This window comes from Nelumbo lutea, chromosome 5, assembly GCF_056320005.1.
Source record: "Nelumbo lutea isolate HS-2025 chromosome 5, American lotus-T2T, whole genome shotgun sequence".
NCBI classification, from domain to species: Eukaryota; Viridiplantae; Streptophyta; class Magnoliopsida; order Proteales; family Nelumbonaceae; genus Nelumbo; species Nelumbo lutea.
The window spans coordinates 21465015-21487873 of NC_142688.1; the positions used below are offsets into that span (position 1 = coordinate 21465015).

At 43.6% G+C, this 22859-nt stretch overlaps 1 protein-coding gene and 1 pseudogene across 2 annotated transcripts; both read right to left on the minus strand.

Annotated features, from left to right (window-relative positions):
- Positions 1-300: 300 nt before the first annotated feature.
- On the minus strand, positions 301-4219 carry LOC148850903 (SCARECROW-LIKE protein 7-like). The gene is made up of 2 exons (XM_088947769.1): positions 3296-4219; positions 301-3203 (listed from the first exon to the last, which is right to left on the minus strand). Exon 2 carries the CDS (start codon positions 2522-2524, stop codon positions 695-697), a length of 1830 nt encoding a protein of 609 aa, XP_088803895.1. The 5' UTR covers positions 2525-3203; positions 3296-4219; the 3' UTR covers positions 301-694.
- A 16137-nt stretch (positions 4220-20356) lies between these two features.
- Positions 20357-22161, minus strand: LOC148850904 (flavonol 3-O-glucosyltransferase UGT89B1 pseudogene; annotated as a pseudogene). The gene has a single exon (XR_016098972.1). The product of XR_016098972.1 is annotated as a flavonol 3-O-glucosyltransferase UGT89B1 pseudogene (transcript).
- Positions 22162-22859: the final 698 nt, after the last annotated feature.

Here is a 22859-nt window from a genome sequence, read left to right on the forward strand (position 1 = left end):
GAAAAAGAAGAAAGGGAAAGGTGAGAACTGTAGAAGGTTTCTTTCATAATTCCAACTTTCCGCTATCCTGCACTCGATCTAACACTAGGGCATTTGTCAGGCCCCCCTGAAAGAAAATGACCCATTTCCACACTTAGCTTTGCTTTACTCAAATTGCAAGTATTTTGATGAACATGGTGACTGGCGAGAGATTCCAAATTGGAAAATCTGGAACAGATACAGAAAAACCTCAGGGAGAATGGTAAAGATAAGCTCGCTCTCTACTTTTCTCACAGACATTGAATCAGAAGAGAGCCAAAATTATGTACAGATAACTAACGAAGAAGATCCCTTTTTCTTCTTTACTTTTTACAGCTTGTCCCAATCAAACCTATGAAGGAACCAGGATAAGAATACAGAATGGAAAAAAGAAAGATAAAAAAACAAAATGGCAAAATACAAAGCAATTCATTTTTTTTTTTTTTTTCTGATCAAGAAGCTCCAAACATGCACTAATGGCGAACTATCTAAGCCAGTTAAACTTGGGTTAGGATTATCCATGAGAATAGCTGAGCTCCATAACAAGACCCACTCCTCATTGTTCCATCCAAAAGCACTTAAGCACCTAAGAGAAGAGCAGAGTAATCCTTCCACACCAGAGAAAAAAATATCCAGGTGGAAATTATAAAAGAGCTATCTAAAGATTCTAAACTCATCAGCGCCATGACGAAACAGTGAGAAGGGGAACGCTATTCCATGCAAGCGAAAGAAACCCGGGTGGTGATTCCACAAGAGAATACGAAGAACTGTAATTGTAGTTCCACAGAAGAATCTTTGCCTGACTCATCGCATAATGGCTGAGAGCCACAGATTCAAATCCACACCCTTCCATCAAAACTCTCCACTGCTCTTTTTCCTCCATACTTTCTCGTCTCATTGGCCCTTCTTCCCGTCCAACAACACCAGATATCCGCCTCCCAAGCAGCAAGCTTTCAATCCGGAGGCGCTCCGTAGAGTCTCTTGTCAAGCTCGGCTCAAGCGACTCAAAGACCGCCGAGTAGTACCGCAATGCAGTCTTAAACCGGTTCAGGAAATCAACCCGGTTCAAGCCCGCTTCGTACTCTCCGAGCGTCACGACCTTGGGCTTCAGAGATTTCGCCAGCCGCAAAGCCCTCTCCACGGCAACTGTTGTCTCGTCCAACAGGTTATACAACTGAAGCATGAAATTCACTGCCAAAACCTCGTCCGTGACAATTCGGAAGCTTGATTCGTTAAGCTCCTGAATTGGCGTCAAGATAGGCTCGAACTCAAAATTTAGATCGAGAAGCTTGGCGAAATCACGGAGACGATTGCCAGTGGCGGACAGAGATTCCGCCGGTGACCCCCCAAGTGCGGGAGCAGGAATGCCAGATATTCGGATGCTAGAGGGTTTTCCGGTGGACCGAGTTGCCAGGGCTTGGAGGAGCGCCGCCCACTGAACTCCTTTAACTATTCCGAAGTCGACGATGTGTATCCGATTGGCCGTCTCGGTCGCTTCGAGTATCGCTTGGTTCGCCGTCAAATGGGCAAACTTCGAATATGGGCAGGCGTCGTTTAGAGCTTTATAAGGGAGTGTGAAATCCTCCGACGAGGTCTCAAACGTTGGTGCGGTTCTCGCAGTTTTTGAAGAAACCCGACTGTAAAGAGCTTCAGCGAAATAAAAGACAACTCTTTCCGTCGGATCGCCACGTTCGGACACTGATTCCCGGAGTCGAATAAGTGGTTTGACGGCTCGTTCCGGTGCAGAATCGGCCAGTCGGGCACAGTCCAGGAGAGATTCCAGCATCGGCGTCGTAGATTCCGTTTCAGGTGATTGAGCTATAACAGCAGCATCACTCACCCTGTTGAACGGCGGCGGATGAGTCGTTGGGGAATCATCAGCTAGTGGTGGTGGTGGGGGTGGATGTGGAGGTGGCGGCAGCAGTGGGGTCCACGTCGGGACTTGAGCTTGGAGCGTGTTGGGATTTTTCTGGGTATCTGAGAAAAGGAGCCGATTGAGGTCGGACGGGGAAGGAGAGGAGAGATTGAGCCGACTGGAACTACAAACGAAGGGATCGCCGCCGCAGAGAGAGAACTCGTGATTGTGCCATGCGTCGCAGCCGGAGGGAAGCTCCGAGCTTTCCGTCGACTCTCCTCCACCCATTAAACTCTCCATCCATTCGTCGGAGTCGAACTCGCCTCCATTGTTTCCCCCCAAATAAGAAAACCTAAACTCGGTTGCATGATGTGGGTCGTCTAAGTGCGGAAACGGGAGGACAGGTTCACCAGTATCTGACGTTCCGGCTACGGGAAATGGATCAGAGAATCCGGCGCCAAGACCATAAGCAAAAGAGGGAGGGTTGGCGATGGGATGATGGGCCCCGCTCCATGGGTTCAGAGAAAAAGTGTTGATTCCTGCGAGTTGCTGTTGTTGTTGCTGCTGTTGTTGCTGTTGCTGCTGTTTCTGTTTGATGACTTGTTGAGCGATCGCCATTAGGTTTCCACTGTCGGCGCACATGTACGCCATTCTCCGGATGAAGGGTTGCAGAGGAACGCAACTCAGAGTAGCAGACTACCAGTTGAACATGGTGACGACGACAGTGATGCAATGGGTGGTCTCTTTATGTATCCGATCGAAGACAGATGAGATCATAGATTGGTGAATGTGATTAATACCATTTTTCTGTTTGTTTGCACTTGCAGAGCTGCTGCAGCACTGAGTTGTAGATTAAACAAAGGAAAATGGAATGGGGCTTGATTGTGGGCTTTGGCCAAGTATAGAGTATGGATGAGAGAGAGAGAGGGAGAGCAATCGTTTACCTTTTTCCCCTTTCTCCTTTGAAAAGAAAAAGCCCCAAAACCAATGCGATCGAGCCGTGAGAACTGAGAAGCACTTTTCGAGAAGCCCCCAATCCAACGGGATCAGAAATCAGGTTGGGAAATTGAGAGAGAATCAATCTCGCTGGTGATTGAACCGATTTCGGGTTTCAAACTGAAGTGAAAGTGTGTGTGTTGCGCGAGGGGGAGACGGAGAGAGACTCCCGGGGGAGAGCGTATTTGAGAGGTGACAGTGAGAGAGGTTCGTCCCTTCATTTTTAAAGGAGCCCCGTCGGACCACAACCTCAATCAGCAGGATCGAGGACCCACGATAAGAAACCAAAACCCAATGGGTCCCACACTACAGACACCGGCACAGCACAGAAGAACTGCACTCAAATACAATTACCAAGCGGCAAAAATATCAAAATAAAAATTAAGAGAAAAAAATTTGAGAAAAGAAAAGAAAAGGAAACCCTACCTCGCTAGTCGCGGCCCCCAGAGCCCTGCCATGCACGAGTTGCTTTCCGAGCCCCACCATTCCCATCTCTTTCTTATCTGTCTCTCTCTCTTTCCTCTTCTCCATCTCTCACTTATGCGCCACTCATGACGTGGCAGCAATAGCATTTGAAATGACACCACCTGATCTTAGACTTCCACGTGTACTGTTCTGACCCTTCTCCGCCAGAGTCACTCACTTAAACGGGTCCCTGATCCTCCATCCATCTGCTGCGACCGCGGTCACACTATTATCTGGCTACCTCCAATACATATTAAACACGTCACTCAAAGTTTATTCAATCAAACTAAACGTTAACGGCTCAACTCTACATTTAATGGGCCGGTCTGGCCGGACTTCTAAAAATTTTCAAAATTAGTTAATTTTTTATTTTTGGTTACAACAAACCCTAACCGGCTAACCCCCCCACTCACCCCTTTCGTTCCTCTTCCTCTTCTCTGCTAAACCGGGACATGGAAAGCTCTCAACGACAACCCCTCAAACTTTTGATTCCGGCGACCCGCACGGTGGTCGGCGAAGAATTCCGAGAACTAAAGATAAGAGGAAGAGGAAAGGAAAAGTTCCAATTGGATGGCGGTCCGAAGTGAAAAATAAAGGTAACGGAGAGAATTACAAATTACAAACATGAATATGCGGATGAGGATATCTAGTTGATGGTCGTCCGAAGTGAAAAATAAAGGTAACGGAGAGAATTACAAATTACAAACATGAATATGCGCATGAGGATATCTAGTTGATGGTCGTCCGAAGTGAAAAATAACCACAATTGTTTCAAAATGAATTTGGTGAAGAAGAGATTCTGGAGATAGCAGCTGGTTCTCTGGCAAGTAAAATCTCCTGCTAGTTGTGTAGCCAATTTGAACGAAATAGAAAAGAAATTCTCGCTATAAAGCTTTTTCTGCAATTTATCTTAAATATGCACTTTCTATTACATTGGTGCATATCAAATCCCATATGGGTCCCGGCGGTGTGGAACGGAAGGAACGCTTCCCTTGTCACCGGTGAAAAAGCGTTTGGGTTCGCCCCTGTTTGTAAATTGTAACCCAAAAGAGTAAAAAGTTAATTTGAAATGTTGGGATTGTGTCCGCGATGGTGAGTGAGTAAAACTTAGACGTTATCGTTTATTTCAAATATCTTTTAAGTTGGATGACGTGTTCCAATATTATTGGCCGTCGCATGATTATCCTGCGACAGGGGTCGCAGGAGAAGGAACTCCATCATCTAATTTTCTATCGACACATCGGTATACGGCGCGTCTATGTCGCTGTCAATTGACGTCATATAGTAGCCTTTTCGGGAAAGGAAGTAAATCTCAACCGCCCATTTTGTGATTCAGTGGTAGCACCAATGAAGCGAAGCCTGGGACCCACATCGAGGCTCTTTTGAGTATATAATGTTATTTTATTTTTTGCTTGGGTCAAAAAGGAAAACTTGGAGGTAAAAAAGAGAAAGTGCGAAGGAAAGGCTAAACTAAAGAAAGACGTTCTCTCCTAGTCCGAAAGCAGCCAGCGGTTGATTTGTAAAGCGGACGAATTGCGGTTTCGTGGATTAGCCTCCGTTCTTTTTGGACGGTTGATGGGTCTCATTATTCTGAGGGTGAGAGGGGACTACTGACCATGGGAACTCCAGGGCCCACCCCACCTATATACCTAGAGTAGCACTGTGGCACTGTGGCACTGTGGCAATACGCAATCGCGCTGGGAATTTGGGCTGACTCGTCGTGACCCGGGTCGACTCGTGTTGGCTCAGAAGGGGACCAGCCAGGTGGATTGCTAATGCGGGCTGACCATTGTTTTTTTGTTGGTGCCGACGTGCCGTTGCCTTGCCATTAACAAGTGCTAATGGACTCTGGACAGCCTGGAACCCTGATTGTCCAAACTCAGTAGATGTGGGCTGACAGTCCGGGCCGTGGGCCCAATGAGAATTGGCTTAGCTATGGCCAAACTGAAACAATATTGCTAGTCCAAAAGAATATTATGGCTGGGTTGGTTAGAAATTAGAATGAGTACAGAGTGGGCACTGACATTTATGCCCAACTGGCCTCCTTCCCCCTTTCTGAATTATTGGATATGCAAGTGAGGGTTTCGACTTTCGACTTTCTAACCAACCCATTGTGTGGGTTGGTTAGAAATCATTTTCTTTTGAACTGTTTGTTCATGGGGATCCAGTGCTTGATTCGCATTTTACAGATGAAGCAGAGAGAGAGAGAGTCTGGGGTTTGTTGTCTATCTCTTCCATCTCTTTCTTTCTTTCGAGTTTCAAAACATCCGAGTTGGATATTAACTCAGAACCATCTCATGCTTTTTTAATGCATTCTTTTCTCGGAAATCTTTTTGTTAGAAAAGCAAAAAAAAAAAAAGGAAGTAGTTCTTTCATCTGCCGTGGCGTGGGCATTAAAAAAGAAAAATAAGAAAAGCAGAAACTGGTTTGGAGGATGAATGAAATGGAGACAAAATCAGAGCTCGTCGTCCGCCGTCAATGGTTGGATGATTTGACACGAAATCGACGTTTCTCTTATACACACTGATGTGGCCCCACTCGAGCTACCCGACTCCTTTAATCTCCTCCTCTCCTATCCTATCTATAGATTTCTTTCTTTCTTTCTTTCTCGTTCAAGCGCTTAAGCTCAGGAAATGAAATCCTAACGCATTGATGTCGTGACGGATGATCCTATGAGTTCGCTCTTATCGGAATTAGCCGTGAGCGCTCTATCGTGTTTGTCTTGGAATGTCGTCGATCATCATTGATTGCAAAATTGGAACAGCTGTGCCAAAGGCAGTGGAGTGGGGGATATGGTGAAGGCGAACACGGCATGGCGCTCATCGTCTCATGGTCTACTCGGTGAGAGCGCGCTCATTGGATGCCCACTTCATCAGCCAAACACATGTCCAATACAAGGACAGCCACTGAATGACTGAACGAATGGGTCCAAATGTCCAATCCAAACGTATGCGATAACCTATTTTAAGTGATAAAAAGACTTTGGGACTGATTGCAACTGTGTACCTATATGTCTCAAAAAAAAAAAAAAAAACAAGCATTTAAAGCTTCAAATAATAGAAAATACGATAAATCTATTGTAAATTGATTTTGATATTTAGGATGTTCCTCTATTTTAATTTCAGAAACAGTTTTTTTTTTTTTATTGAAACTAAAAGTTTTATTTTTCTCTAATTTCCACCAGTAAGCATTGTAAGTTTTCAAGGATATATAGCAAACCCCTTGGAAATGATATATTGACTAAAACAGTGAAATATTAATAAATTATATTAAAATGTTATAATAATTTTAAGGACATGATTTTTAATTATTGTTTTGATGGCAAGGATTTAGTAGAATATAACATTGTTTAATTTAATCTATATTAAAATAATTAAGGTTCTATCTTTCGTCCATTCTTTACTACCGAGAGAACACACTCCAGAAATTCAGTCACTGTCATTGTTGCGCAATCAAACTAAGGTGACCCAAGCATGCATGGCTAGTGTATAAATAAGTAGCTTAGAATGGACCACAAGCATTTAATAGGCTTGTTCGTGGGATTCTATACTTGCTTAAAAGTTTTGAAGCTATAAAAATGTACACATAACCAAGAGTTGTAAAAGCGTGACAACCCCTTCTGCAGTTGAACTTTTCAGTCCTAGAATACAACCTTCATATCTTCCTCAACCAAATATATTTTGATAAAATGATAGAGAGTTCTTGCTATTGCTACTCCTAATGGATTCAGGACAACACTTTAATTTCACTCTGAAGCCGAGGGCTGGTTGAAGAATCCGAAGTCTGTAGTGGCCCAGGGTTGGTAGATCATAGGTAGGAAAGAGAGAGAACGTCAGAGGACTCGGATACTAGTTTGAGGCGGAGACTTTAACGGTCAAGTTAATACGGGTGTAACATCAAGTGGACAGGTTCTTAGACAATGGCACTTAGACAAAGCTGTGAGAGAAAGACAAGGGGAGTTCTTAGAAGTGAAGAGTCTAGATATCTACCTTGAAAGGGTTGCCCCCTATTTAAAATTAAAGCCGTCTTAGGGAGCGTAGTCATCCGAGGCCGCCGCATGTGGCCACGTTATTGGTTTCGTGTCGTGCGCCAACCTATATTCTACGTGCATCCTCAATGGGTCCGCCCTAAGCGTCGCCGCCATCTGCATGTATGTGTGCCATTGGTTCGGGCCATGTGCGCCTACATCACTTGTCATACCTTTTTTTATTAAACACACAAATTAGCTATTTCATGTTAAAATATGTGAAAACATTGGTATGCTTTTTTTTCCTTAAAATCAACTTTTAATAATTTATTATTTCTCACAAAGTACTAGTAAGCCTGTTAATAAGTATATGTTGGGTTCTATAGGTATTTATAGATGGGTCATTTATTATTTTAAATATTTATTTGTAAAACTTTACTTTTAACATTTTTTACTATAAAGTTTTTTTTTTGTTGTTTGGTTGGACGTTACTTTAAATGTATCTTACTTTTCACCTCATATTAATACCCCATAAAAACTTGCCATATAAGTATTTCATTTCAAGAAATAATGGGGTGTTGGTAAAAACAACAATTTGATGTTTCTCCAAAAGCCTAAAACACATAAGTCCAAGCGTTTATGATTTTTAGTATTTATTTGATAAACAATGAAAACAAACAATGGTTTCATGCACAATAAACACCAATAAGTGTATGATATTGATGTGATGGCGTTTTTTTAATAAACCCCACAAAACCAAAACAATAAATTGATGGAAACAACCAAGATCAAAGCTTCTCCTTTGTTTATCTTGTAAGCGAGTAAACCCCACAGAACCAAAAACAATGAATTGATGAAAACAACCAAGATCAATGCTTCTCTTTTGTTTATCTTGAAAGCGAGTAAGTGTAGTAAACTAGGAAGAAGCCTCTTTTCATTTGCTTTTAAGGATAAAGAGTTCATGGATATTCATCTTCTCTCCTTCCATGTAACAGGTTCATACTAATGAAATCATCAACATCCATACTAAGGGAACGCATGAAGTATTCCGAGCTCGCTGCAAAGTAGCTCGCAGACGAGCCACACGAGCATTCCGTAGGAAAGCTTCTATCTGACAGGCCGTACCAATCAAGCTGCGCCATATCCCTTACTGACGGCGTAGTCTCTGTCCTTTCGTCAGTCTGCGCCCACGTCTCTCAGTAGACAGAGGCGTGCCTGTCACTTTGGGGACGTGTCACTCGCCCGGGTAAGGAGTACGTCGCAACGGCCACCTGCGCAGCCCTGGCAGGTAACGACTGTGGCAGGGGGCCCAGTGGCGGTTATGCCCGATCCCACAAAGAGCGCCCCTATAAAAGCCCCCAGGACAAAGGAGAAACTTCTTCTTGAGACCCCCAACCTCTCGAGTATAAGAAAAAAGCGCAACCTCCACTCTAAGCGTTTGTTTTTCCCTTTACTTCCTATACACAATACTAACTTAAGCATCGGAGTATTCCCACTGGGTAAATCTCCGGGAATCTTTCCTTTCATCTTCTCAGGTGCCATTCGTTGCTAACAAGGAGCCAGTCAACAGTTAGCTAGGAGTGCCCAGATCGCGCTACATCATTTAGAAATTTTTGCATGGTTCACGGCAGAAATGCTCGGTATAGACGCCAGACTCATAAATCACAAGCTGAGCACTGATCCTGTAGTTAGGCCCGTTAGACAGAAGAAATGCAACCAAGCCCCGGAACGGTGGAAAGCGGTTGACAAGAAAGTCGAGAAGCTCCTTGCAATGGACTTCATAAGAGAAGTCCAATACCCGAGCTGGGTATCCAACCCAGGCCTGGTAAAGAAGGCCAACGGCAAGTGGCGCATGTGTGTTTACTACACTGACCTAAATAGGGCTTGCCCGAAAGACTGCTTCCCGCTCCCCCGAATCGATCATCTGGTGGACGCGACCTCAGGGCATGAGTTGCTAAGTTTCTTGGACGCCTATTCAGGATATAACCAGATCAAGATGGACCCAACAGACGAAGAAAAGACTGCCTTCATCACGGAGTTCGGCCTATACTGTTACAAGGTTATGCCCTTCGGGTTGAAAAACACAGGGGCAACTTTTCAGAGGCTTGTAAATAAATTATTTGCGCCGTTAATCAGCAGAAAAGTAGAATTCTATGTGGATGACACGATCGTCAAAACTCAATTCTCACATGAATTAATATGAGACTTGCGTTCAGTTTTTGAAATTTTGCATAAGTTTAATATGAGATTGAATCCAAACAAGTATGTGTTCAGCGTAACCTCAGGTAAGTTCCTAGGATACATCGTTAACCGGCGTGGCATTGAAGCCAACTCGGATAAGGTTAAGGCCATCTTGGACATGAAACCACCCCGAAAGCTTAAGGAAGTTCAGAGGTTGAATGGCCGCATAGCCATCCTAAGCCGTTTCATGTCTAAATCAGCGGACCGTTGTCTACCATTCTTTAAGCCAATAAAGAGCAAAGGGTTTGAGTGGACCCAAGATTGCCAACTCGTGCTCGACGAGCTCAAAGACTACCTTACTAGCGTGCCGACCTTAACCCGGCCCGACGAGGGCGATGCTTTAGAACTCTAACTCTCGGCGAGCGACGAGTGGTCAGTTCGGTACTAATTAAGGAAGTAGATCGGGTCCAATGACCCATCTATTATGTTAGTAAAGTATTGCATGGAGCAGAAAGGAGATACCCAGAGATGGAAAATCTAGCATACGCATTGATAATTGCAACTCGGAAGCTCCGCCCTTACTTCCAAGCTCATATTGTTATCGTCCTTACTGACAAACCTCTGAGGCAAGTATTGCTTAAGCCCGAGGTCTCCGATCAGTTGACAAAGTGGGCCATTGAGCTCAGTGAGTACGACCTCCAGTACAAGCCGCGAACTGCCATTAAGGCCCAAGCCTTAGCAGATTTCATAGCCAAATGCACATTCAGCTCCGAAGCTCCTAGTCCGGTTTAGCGTGAGGCTTCCACCTCGGGTGAGCCTGAAGCTCCCGGATCGGTCGAGTCCGAACCTCGTGAAGTAGTAGCCAGTGTGGTACCTCTCCTAGCTCGGCCAACCGCGAGCTGGGATGAGGAGCCCTGAATCATTCACATAGATGGCTCCTCAAACCAGCAGGGAAACGGTGCCAGAGTAGTTCTGCATGGCCCATGCGGCATAAAACTGGAATACGCGCTACGCTTCGAGTTCAAGGCATCCAACAATGAAGCAGAATACGAGGCGTTGATATCCGGACTAGCCTTAGCCAGAAAAGTAAAAGCCAAGCACATCATTATTTGCAGCGACTCCCAGCTCGTAGTCAACCAAGTCACGAGCGAGTATGAAGCTCGCGATCCGACCATGGTCGCCTACTTAGCCAAAGTTAGAGAGGCCCTACTCAACTTCCAGTCACACTTCATCAGACGGATCCCTAGGTTGGAGAACACCGAGGCCGATGCCCTGTCCAAGTTAGCCAGCATTAGCGACATCACCATGAGAACCGTGTACATAGAGGACTTGTCTCAACCTATCATTCTCGGGGGGGGGGGGGGGGGCAGAGGAGGTCGCTTCCGTCATCAAGCAGAGCCAAGCTGGATTGACCCACTCATAAGCTTCTTGTTACACGGGACCCTCCCTGCAGATCGCAATGCAGCTAGAAGGGTGCAGCGCCAGGCAGCTAAATACGTTATGATAGATGAGCGACTATACAGGAGATCCTACACACTCCCAGACCTGTGTTGCTTCCGACCTACTGAAGCCGAGCTCGTACTCCATGACACTCATGAAGGTCTGTGCAGCGGACACTTGGGGGGCAGGGACCTTGCCCTGAAAGCGCTTCGGCAAGGGTATTATTGGCCAACAATGAAGGCAGACGCCATTGAACTCGTTAGAAAATGCGACAAATGTCAGAGACATGCCAAAACACCGAGCTATCAAAGACCTCGGTGTGAAGAAAGACACTTCAGTGGCGAAGGCAAGGTATGACAAATCAAAAGCGTAAGCAGCTCCGGTTTAAACCCTGTGAAGCATAGCTCATCCCGATACATTGGTAGAACTGAATAGCCAACCAATGCTTAGCTCGGACATACATTGTAATCACTCCGCGGTATACAACAGGGGCCTTAAGCATGACAAATCGGGATAACGCCTACTAAATAGCCCTACTTCAAGTATGTAACTTTAACAGCTGAAATGATGAAATTGCTTTAGTAAAAACAAAGGGAGTTCATCATACTCAGAATAAGGAAGAAACTTTCATTGACAAAAAAAAAACAACAAAGAAAATAACAAGTGCAGTAACCGAGCTAAACAGCTCGGGGAAAGGTTTGATCATCATAGGGCAAACCTTCCAACCGAAAACTTGTGAAAGACTGGGTTTACGGCAGCCGGAAGCCACAGAATCCCAGAGAAACGCCACCTCAAGAATCTGCCTCCTCATCCTCTGGAGAATCAGGCTCCTCTTCATCCGCTTGGTCCGGTGTCTCAGGAGACAGACCCTTCATAGTAATGCCATCGAGGTTGAGCCCGAAAAACTTCTTCCGGACCAGCCACCGGCAGATCTTAAACCCTGAGCGATACGAACCCAAACCATACTCTGCCTGGTTAAATTCCTGGGAGTCCTTAAAATCTCAGACCGCTTTCTCCCGCTCAACCTCCACCATCTGATCAAACTTTCGGGTCTGATTCAAAAGAGTGGACTCCAAGTCCTGCACCTGCTACCTGAGAGGCTCCCTCTCCCCCGCCATCCTCGACGATTCCTCCCTATAGCGTGCGCTCTCTTCAATAGGCCGAGCGATTTGAGCCTCCTGGTTGTGGACGAGCAGGCCTTGAGACTCACTCCCCTTGTGGGTGTGATGGAGCTCGCCCCGGATCCAGTCAAGCTCGACCTGGAGCTTCTAGTTGTCAGAATGCTGGTCGAGGGCGTCGACGAGATGAATGCGTGTCTGGAGAGCCATGGCATGGATGGCAGAATTTACGTATTGGCGAAAAAGAAAGATCAGAAGACAGCGGAAAATGGCGAAACAAGAGAGGAAGAGGGAAAATGGTCACTTACCACCATGCAGTGAGCAGAGGCTCACGCGGAGAGATCCCCGGGCTCCATGTTTCGCCACTGAGCGATTTCATCATTGGTGATTGCCTTCCAATTCCTCTGGCGAGCTACCAGATATTCATTTACCACTTCCCAGTTTTCCACTGGGAATCGAGGGTAAGGACGGGGCTAAAGGGGGTTACAGGGTACCTTCCCCGGCTGAGGGAGCTCGCTTCCCCTAGGGTTAGTCCCACTAGTCCCCTCAAGAGGGGGCATCGGAACCTTGGGCGAAGAAGAGGGCAGGACCGACTCGGCAGACCAGAACTCAGTGCTTCATGAAGGCGGGGTTCGGTCGGGGCTCGTCCTCTTCACCTGGCGTCTTTGGCTGCCCGAGAGAAGGCGGCACGAATCGGCACTAGACATGATGGTTGCCACAAGACCACAAGGCATTAGTCCAACAATAAACAAAATGCATGTGTACACAATAGTCAGAAGGCACTTCGCGACCTAAAAGACCGACCTACCCGGGCTCAAGCTTGCCTGCACGAGCTTCTCCTCAGCTAAGTAGTCCGAGCAATGGAAGCCTACTGACGCCCAGGACAACATCATTTTCTGAGTCTCAGTGTCCAGCTCGGCCCCGGGGTCCTGGATAGCGCCCCTCCAAGCCGTGGAAAAGGGCCACCCCTTGGGGTTACGGACCACAAAGTAATCCCGCTTCCAGGCAGGAATCTTACTTGGCAGCTCGTATAAGAGCTTATAGCTGCGACGGGGGGTGAGGTAATAAAAGCGCCTCTCCAGATGAGACCTAGGAGCAGTATTCTTTATGCAAAGGATAGATGCAAAAATATCAAGGTCCAAAGGAAGGTAGTACTCGTGACATAGGGATATAGTTCCAACCATGTTTCGAACAGCGTTGGAATGAAGCTGGTCAATAGTGACATTAAAATCATTCAGCACCTCCACTATGAAGGGGTGCAGGGGGAGACGCAAGCCAGCCTCGAGTTGTTCTTGAAAGATCACTATATCATTGGGACCATGCTCCCAGGGGAAGTTGTCAATAGGGAGGCTGTAAACCAGGTTCCCAGGGAGGCGAAAGTAGTGGATGAAAGACCTGAGTCTCTCCACTGTCATTAAAGAAGGGCCAAAGTAATCAGGCTCCCTCCCCCTAGAAGCAGACACCATGTCGCCAGAGGCTTCCCGAGCCTTCGGGATATGCTCCCAGGCTCCTCCCGAGCTCAAGGGAGCATCATCATCCTGGCTATCGCCCCTATGGTAGGTATAGCGTGGGTACCCAGACATGGCTGACAGCGATTGGGACTCACCAGAGCAAGACGGAATGGAGCAGACTGAGAAACTCGAGTAAACTAGGCAAACTACGCGACCTCAGAATCCAAAAGATGGTGTGGAGAAAGATAAGGCCTAGGGGGCCCTATTTATAGCCCATGTCCTTTCAAACTGATGGCTTGGATCAAAGCAGATCCAACAATCCACAGATATCCTGACCGCACGCCTTCTAAAAACCGAAGGCGATTGGCGGCACATCTTCCACGATCAAGGTGGTTGCAGCCGCATGACGTTCGGAATTAAAGGCCACCTCAGCACGTTTTCAGAATCCGGAAAGTCAGGGAAGTCAGAAGATCTCTTGATTCCCGTGATTGCATTTAATGAGGGCGCTCAATCAAGTTTGAATTTCGGTCAAATCAGTCCATCGCGCTTCATAAACTCCCTGCGCTAAGGCAATATTCTTAGCCCGAGGAGTGGGGGGCAATTGATGAATGATGATTTGACCCGATCTATGAAACGGCGACACGTGGACACTGACCCGATGTAAGCGACAGCTTAGTATTGCAGCCCAGCAAAGCTAAGTAACGGGCCCATAAAGCAGCTCACCACATCATATCATGCAAAAGGAGAAGCTCGCCACGATGCAAGCTCCGGGTTCCTCGAGCTACCCCCGAAGGGATATTCCGAGGCAACTTCAGCTCGCAAGCTAAGAAAACTAGCTCGCCCGAGCTCCTAAGCAAACAAGTCATCCCGATAACTAATTCTACTAAGGGAACGCATGAAGTATTCCGAGCTCGCTGCAAAGTAGCTCGCGAACGAGCCGCACGAGCATTCCGCAGGAAAGCTTCTATTTGACAGGCCGTACCAATCAGGTTGCGCCATATCCCTTACTGACGGCGCAGTCCCTGTCCTTTCGTCAGTCTGCGCCCACGTCTCTCAGTAGGCGGAGGCATGCCTGTCACTTTGGGGATGTGTCACTCGCACGGGTAAGGAGTACGTCGCAACGGCCACCTGCGCAGCCCTGGCAGGTAACGACTGTGGCAGGGAGCCCAATGGCGGTTATGCCCGATCTCACAAAGAGCGCCCCTATAAAAGCCCTCAGGACAGAGGAGAAATTTCTTCTTGAGACCCCCAACCTCTCGAATATAAGAAAAAAGCGCGACTTCCACTCTTAGCCTTTGTTTTTCCCTTTACTTCCTATACACAATATTAACTTAAGTATCAGAATATTTCCACCGAGTAAATCCCCGAGGATCTTTCCTTTCATCTTCTCAGGTGCCGTTCATTGTTAACAAAGAGCCAATCAGCAATGAACTAGGAGTGCCCGGATCGCGCTACCTCATAATTCATCAAATTTCAAATCTGTATGCTGAGAACGGATTCATGGGATAGATATTGCAGAATTGGCCTCTTCAATTCAACGCCCAATTCCCATTTGCTAATAAAGGAATGCCCATATATTTTTTAATCACTATTCCACAAGAAAGACATTAATAGTTTTGATTAATTTAAAATTTCACCTTGATAATAGACAAGCCTATAAGTGGGGTGGGCTGAAACTTTTTTTTGATGCATGGTTTATAGTTTCACACTTCCACTCCAATGAAAGATGATAAGCAATCTAACTTTGTCAGTTTCTGTAGAATGTGAAACTAACTTTGTCTTCTTGTGCTTAGCTTCATTCATTTGTTTTCTTTTACTTCTTGTGCTCTATAAAACTTAAAAAAAAAAAAAGGAAAAAGAAAAGAGATGGAGACCTCGTATATGGACCACAGCCAATTAAATTTCCTTATAATTCCCTAATGTTTATGTTGTCTATTTATGTTATTACTATAGAATAAAAACCTATTCAAAGACTTTACTTTTTGTTGAAAAAATTTTAGAGATCTCATTTAACAGGTTAAGCGTTTAGGTTGTATGGTTTTTTTAAGGTTCAAAGTATTTATACACCTCTGTGTATTTAAAATCTAAAAAAATATAATACAATACATCCAATACAAGGTATATCGTATCAATACTTTAAACCTTCATCTTTTGAGATGATATGGGAGTTCGTTTGACGGAGTTATCTAGTGTTCAATCCTCGCTACCCAAATAATTATTTATCTATATGACTTCAAATAGATCTCAATTGCTGCGTTATTTGCAATGTACATATGACCAGGGTTTATGAGGGCTGTTAGAAACACAGATAGCAGGACTAGGAGACCAAATCGAGCTCAAGAAAAATAGTTTAGTTAATTAGTCTTATTATTTAGTTGTGATTACGTAAAAAGTTCGAAATTAATAAATCTTCTGGTACATCACAGTCTGGCTGTGTTGTGGTGGTGCTGGTGCAGTATTCTATATAATAATTTGGGTTTTGATTCTCTCGAGACACATGATAAGGTACGTTGAGTGTCTCTCTAGGACAAGTTGATAATTGTTTGGAAACCGTGTCATTTGTCTTGGCCATGCATTTGGGAATTCTTATTCAGGTTTCAACTTCTGCACCGTGTGGCGCTAATCACGCCTGCAAATTAATGCATTATAAGAAGAAGTATTTTGGCTTGGCCAATATATATATATATAACCAAGTTAATAATTAATGGAGCCAAAAAGAATTAATTAGTTGAAGAAGCCTAAGATCACGAGCAACAGATCCCTTTCAACAAAAACAGACAAACAAAAGGCAAGGCATTGTCCAACAATGACAATAGTTCTGTCCTCTTCCTTCTCTCATTACTTATCTCTATCATATAATCTTTACTTTTTTTTTTCATCTAACCCATGTTGGATTTTCTTTTTTTAAGCACATAAGCTCTAAGTTGGAGATTTTCTTAACTTCAGAATAAAACCATGGAATGCAGTCATGGATTTATGATATGGAGAACCTTGGTAATGAGTGAGGAACACATAGGGTTCTTTCATTTGTAATCTGTTCTGAGATCCTCCTATTTTCTCCTCTACTCTCATATTTTAACTTCATCATCAGCAGCTTATATTTGGACTTGACTAGTTTTCCTTACATTGGATCCCACATGACAGAAAACACTTGGGCTCTGTGTGTTGCCTTCATAAGTACCAAGTGAATGGAAACAAATGATACCCACCAAAGAGAGTGGAACACCAAAACTTGTGTCACTTTTAACTGCATGATACATGAAACTTTCTATGAATTTTAGACTGCATTTGGCATTTCTTATTTTAAGGACTTATTTCTTTTTTGTTGTTAAAAATTCAGTATTCATTGGGGCATTTTAACTAAAAAAAAGGAGTAAGTCTTTAGAATAAGGAATGCCAAATGCAGCCTAATAACTTTCAGGCAGACACATGATGATCCTCGTGGTGGTGGTTCTGATGATCCTCTGAATATTTTTGATACCTGACAACCCATGGACCCCCAAACTCTTTTACTGCTTCTGCACCACTGATCTAGCTGTGACCTTGAATTTAATTATATTTAAAAAATATGTATTGTTTTTGGTAAAATATACAGAAAATTAAATATGTGAATATGTCTAAATACAGGACAAGAGGATACAAAGAGACCCACGTTATACGTTTAGTAAGGTTTGTACGTTTGATTTGACTACTTAAATTCATCCAAGGGAGGGGAACTATGCATCTGAGGTGACCATTTTTGTAATTTAGCATCTCAAGGGATTAAAAACATTCTTTTCTACTGTGTTTGTGTTTAGGCTTGCAGAGTCTTAGATATGGGAAAGATACAGCAGGGGACAAAGATCAATGTAGCAACAACATCCTTCTACCTAAAAATGAATGGATGAGCTTTAATATTGAAAAAACAAAAAAAAAAAAAAAGAAATGGTCATGACAAGCTAGATGCCTAAGACAGACAGTGGATGCAACTGGTCATTGTGTGATAGATATGTGAACGGCCCACAATGAGTTTGGACCTCTGAATCATTCAAGATGTCAAAGCCCATATTTGATTTGGAGTAGTTACTATTGTGAACTACCGTTGAAGATGAAGACCCAGAAGCTAAGATGCATCACCTAGTCTAAACTCTAATGCTGTGTTTGGTTTGAAAGAAGAGGAGGGAAATTTGTAGAAACCTTGTTGTGGGTTTCCCTATCCTTAATTTTCTTTCAAAACAAACACAGCCTAAAGGAAAACAAAGATATTATTTGAAGTTGAAAGGAGGGAGGGAGAAGAAAGAAGAAAGGGATGGTTGTTTATTAGAATAATGATGATGGTTGCGAGTCAAAGTGGTAATGAGGAGAGGGGAGAGAGGAGATGTCTCCATCGAAAGACTAGTTTTGGTATCAATGATGGTAGTGGAAGCAATTAATCTGTGATTGGTTTGCGTTTTTTCTTGAATTTGTTGAAGATGTTGGGGGACTAAGAGAGGAAGAAGTAGAAGACTGACTCATGTGTACTGATGGATGTTGTAACATTCAGTGGGGGGTGGGGGGCACCACAACAACGTATATGTATTGCTTTGTTCTGGGTTTTGGCAAGTGGGAAAAGAGACACTGATTTCTGCTATTCCAATAATTGAATATAAGCTTCAAATTTGAATATAGCTCAAGTTACTAGTTGGAGGTGGAGAGGCCAATATAAAACTAGGGATGATTATGAACAGGGAATATCACTAAATTAAAGCATCTGTACAGTTACAGTCTCATTGGTTGATGATGATGATCATTATGACAAGAAGAGAATTGGAATTGAGGGTTACTAAACTTGGTAAGTCGAAACCTCCATGCATGGGTATGAGTACTTCCATTTCTGGCCTGGACCTGATGGAGAGAGAGAGAGAGGCCGTTGCTGATATTACTTGACTGGTCAATATTTTTTTTGGCCACAATTATCTCTTCGTTCTTCTTATTACTATTTACTATTCAGTGGCCACTGCGTAAAGGATAAAACCGGCCGCCATTAGCATTGGTCTTTTGGTTACAGCAAGCTTAAAACATGTAGATTGTGGTTTTAGTATGAAGCCCTTTTACCCATCTCCTCCTAAGGATGTAAACGGTATTTGAAAACTTGATTTCGAATTCGATATTCGATATAATCAAATTGAATTTGGATAATTTTAATATCTAATTGATCGAATTCGGATATGATCTGATTCAATTCGATAAATATCCGAATTCAACAGATTATTTAAATCTTGTATATAATATATAAAATATTTTATATAATTTATATATATAATAGTTAAGTTATATAAATAATTTATATATTTATATACTTTATTTTATTAATTATCTAAAATTATTAATTAATCAAATTCGAACCAAATTGAATATTCGAATATTTAGTCAAATTCGGATTCAGATATTAAATTTCAATATTCGTCGGATTTCTGTTGATCATTTCTTAGGTATTTTAGGATTGAGACCATGCATCCCAAACTTAGAGGCTTGTCCACTCCAAAATAGCAAAACTTGGTAGATACGTTCAATCCAGAAAATATCACATTGTCATTGTTGTTACGCATGTTGTGTCGTTTCTAAACAAGTTTTTATCTAGGATGGATCATGGATGCTTTTATACAAGTTGATCCACTTCAAAGTTAATAACGGGTAGTGTTGCTGCATGGGATGGGGCCGAGGGCAATAGTGTAACTTTGTTTTTAGCCGAGGCTGATGTGTCCAACCTGAGAGTAAGGAGAGAGCACATGTCAAAGGCCTCGGATATTATCCCAGGCACAGAGACTCCGATGGTTAAATTAGTCAAGTGCTTGAGAGGAGTCGGACCAGGTTTGAGACAAGGGCTCAAACAAGACCACTCGAGAGAAGGAGAGCTAGAGAGCAAGAGTGACTAAAATGATTTTAACTTGACCTCGGCGCCCCCTTTAGTACTTGACCTCACCATGGAGTGGTTGGAAGTAGTTAGAGATGAATGCCTAGGATCCCATCCGGTCAATGCCACGTGGCGCCATCTGGGACCTTGCTATATGTGCCTATATCAAGTAGGTTTCTTAAGGAGGCCTTTTACGCTAGGGAAGTTTGAATCCATAATTATGCTTGTACCTATTTTGTAATTTACATATTCAGGTCCCACTTGGCCAAAGAAGAAGAAGAAAAAATTTCCTTCTTTGTGTTGTGTTTGGCAACGATGCAAATGGAGTGTAAATCCTAGTTCAGGGTAAATTTGCATCTAAACCAGTCCATACTTATGCTTGTACCTACTTTGTAATTTAGGTCCATACTTAGTTCAGGGTAAATTCACATATTTAGGTCCCACTTGGCCAAAGAAGAAGAAGAAGAAATTTCCTTCTTTAGGTTATGTTTGGAAACGATGCAAATGGAGTGTAAATGCCGGTTCAGGGTAAATTTACCCTCTGTTTTACTTTTATTTGTGTTTGGCAACATTACATTTATGCATTGACAAATGACAAAAAACACATTTTCAAATGCATATTTAAATTGATAATAAAATATAAAAATACATCAATAAAAAAAAAAGTAAATTTGCATTCAAGTGGGCTTTTGATAAAAAAAGACATGCTTTATTGGAATTTGTGTTTATATCCATTACAGCTATATGTTTGTTTGGTAAGAAGATAAACTTGTTAGTGCAAAACTAACCAAACTTTGCAATTTATATAAATCCTTTTACACTCTACATATTTGCATTGTTTCCAAACGCAACCTTAAGGGGTAGTATCACTTACTCCTCGGAACTTCGTTGATCAAGGTATTAACTCAGATGGTCGGACTGTTCAACCAGTTCTGTTTCATCCTTAAATCATTATTTTCCCAAAACCATTAATCAGTGTCCTGATTCAAGTGGTTGAATTGCCGATTCCTTGATTCACACAATGTTTTTAATTTGGGTAAATTACAAAGACTCCCCTATACTATAGGATATGTGATAAAGACCCCTATACTTTATTTTGCGATAAAAACCCCCTTGTATTACCGTGAGACAAAGACCCCCTTCCATTAGATTTTCCTTAACATTGCAATATTTTTTAATTTCCATACTATCCTTATAATAAAAACAATGTTCATCTTCCCCAACCTTAGGATAAGAGGAATAGTAGTGGCGGTATTCCTTCACATTTCTCTCTCCCTCTCTCTCCAGATCTCTCTTCTTCCCCTTCCCCTTTCTTCAGACTCTCCTTGGTCTTCTCTCTCCACCGCCTGACTGCCTGAACTAAGCTGCTGGTTCTGCAATCTCGCCGTGAGAAAAGTCAGAAAAGAAAGACAAGAAAAGGATTTGCAACTTAAACCTCTCAATCGTTAGCGACTCGGCATTCACGAACTGGTCATCTTCTTTCGGCCAGGTTAACAACAGCACCCCAGCGATAATTCCTTCCATCACCGAGTTCCACCCGCAGTGAGTTAGGAACCCGCCCACGTCTCCATGGTTCAGTGTTGGGACTTGTGGGGCCCATCTACTTATAATCAAACCTCTCCCCATCACCCGATCTTCGATCTACTTAATGATAACCTCGCGATCGTTCGCTTCCTGTTCTGACATCTTCATCTTAACGGTCCAAATAAATCTGACCCCACTTCGTTCCAGCCCGGCTCCCAAGGCCTCCAGCTGTCGTTTTGGCAGTAGCACCTGACTACCGAAACAAACGTAATGCACAGATTCGTCCGGGCAACGGTCGAGCCACTTCAGCACATTAGCAGGTTACACCGAACTGGGCTCATCTTGTTCATCTAGCACCAGCACCCTCCATCATAGCCAAAGGGCCCACACGCCAAACACGGTGGTGACTCATTTCCTCTTCAGGTGATCTCGATACACGCCCTCCAGCGCATCGAACGTGTTCAAAATTCACCCCAGCTCGAGGAATTTGCAATCATGCCATCCTTGACGATCTGCCAGTTGGGAACTGATTCCCTGTAGAGACGGATTATAGAGGGAAGGTTTGCAAGGAAAGGAAGGGGAACGTGGGAGGCTGGGGAAGGAGATGGGAGATGAGGAGGGATGTAGAGTTCCGAGTTTCGGACAGAGAACGTCGAGAATGGAGGCTAAAAATGCGCCGGAGGAGTAGAAGGCAATACGAGGGACACTCAGGCGACAAGCGAGGTGCTGGGTCCAACCAAGGAAGAAATCAGAGAGGATGCCTACGGGTGGGGAAGGGTGAGTGTTGAACCCTGGGTGATGGGATCGGAAAGTGCAGAAAGGGCGCGTATGATGGGAGTATTGTCGCGGTTTCTCGACGCGGGGGGGAAGAGATGGGTGATGGGGAAAGGGAAGATGAGGATTTGGATGAATGGTGTTTGGAGAGAAGAGGATGTAGAAATTAAGAAAGGGGGAGGTTGTTGGGTGTGACAAGTATGGTGATGGTTAAGCTACGAATGGCCAACTGGTGGGTGAGATCCAGAAGCGGTAGCATGTGTCCCTGCGCGCAGGAAAAGGAAATACCAGTATGTGTGCGCAACCGCCGGAGGGATTCGTCGACATCTTGTCAGTGTAGAGAGAGAGGCGTGAAAAACAGAAAGGGGAAAATAATTGTTGTTCTGTAGACTGTAGCACTTCAAGAAGAAAGGGGAGGAGAGAAAGGGAAAGGGGAAGAAGAGAGATCGGGGGAGAGAGAGAGAGAAAATGAAGGTATACCGCCTCTGCTGTTCTGTATGGTGAGATCAGGGAAGCTGAACAGTGTTTTTTTTACAAGGGTGGGTAGTATAGGAATTAAAAAATATTGTAACGGCGAATTTTAACGAAAGTGAACTGACAAATTTTAACGAAGGAGGTCTTTGCCAAACAGAAAAACCAAGTTAAAAGGGCAAAATGGTCTCATAAAATAATACAAGGGTAGTATGGTATTTTAATCTTTTTAAAATGTTCGAAGGGATATGTCATGAAGTGAACTGACAAAATGCTGACAGAAGGGGCGAAATACTTGAATCCAAAGGTCTGTATTGCAAAACAAAGTCCAAAGGGCTAAATGTCATTAGCCTCAAGGTACAATGTGTTTGTCTGTTATTATCAAAAATTTTATAGGTAAAAAGACAACCACCAACACCATCAATAAGAGTAGATAGAAAGCAGAGACAATCCCCCCGAACTACCACTTAGGTCTTCAATAGTACCGAATTGCTAATCCAAACAATCTCATAAATTGGTAGCTTATTTTAATACAAGTTAATTGGATAGTGTTTTTTGAACTTTGAATTTCTTAATCCCAATTAAAAAAAAAAACTCCGAGACATACTACAAATAATTCAAGTTGAAGACTTAAATGAATATAATGCTTATGTTATAGCAGACAATTGTTAATGATAGATCTCCGACCACTTAACGCCTGCTTCTAGACTGCATCTCTACATGAATT

What these genes read in the sequence shown, in the direction of transcription:
- LOC148850903 (XM_088947769.1), bottom strand. Translation starts at nt 2,524, where the DNA reads ATGGCGTACATGTGCGCCGACAGTGGAAACCTAATGGCGATCGCTCAA.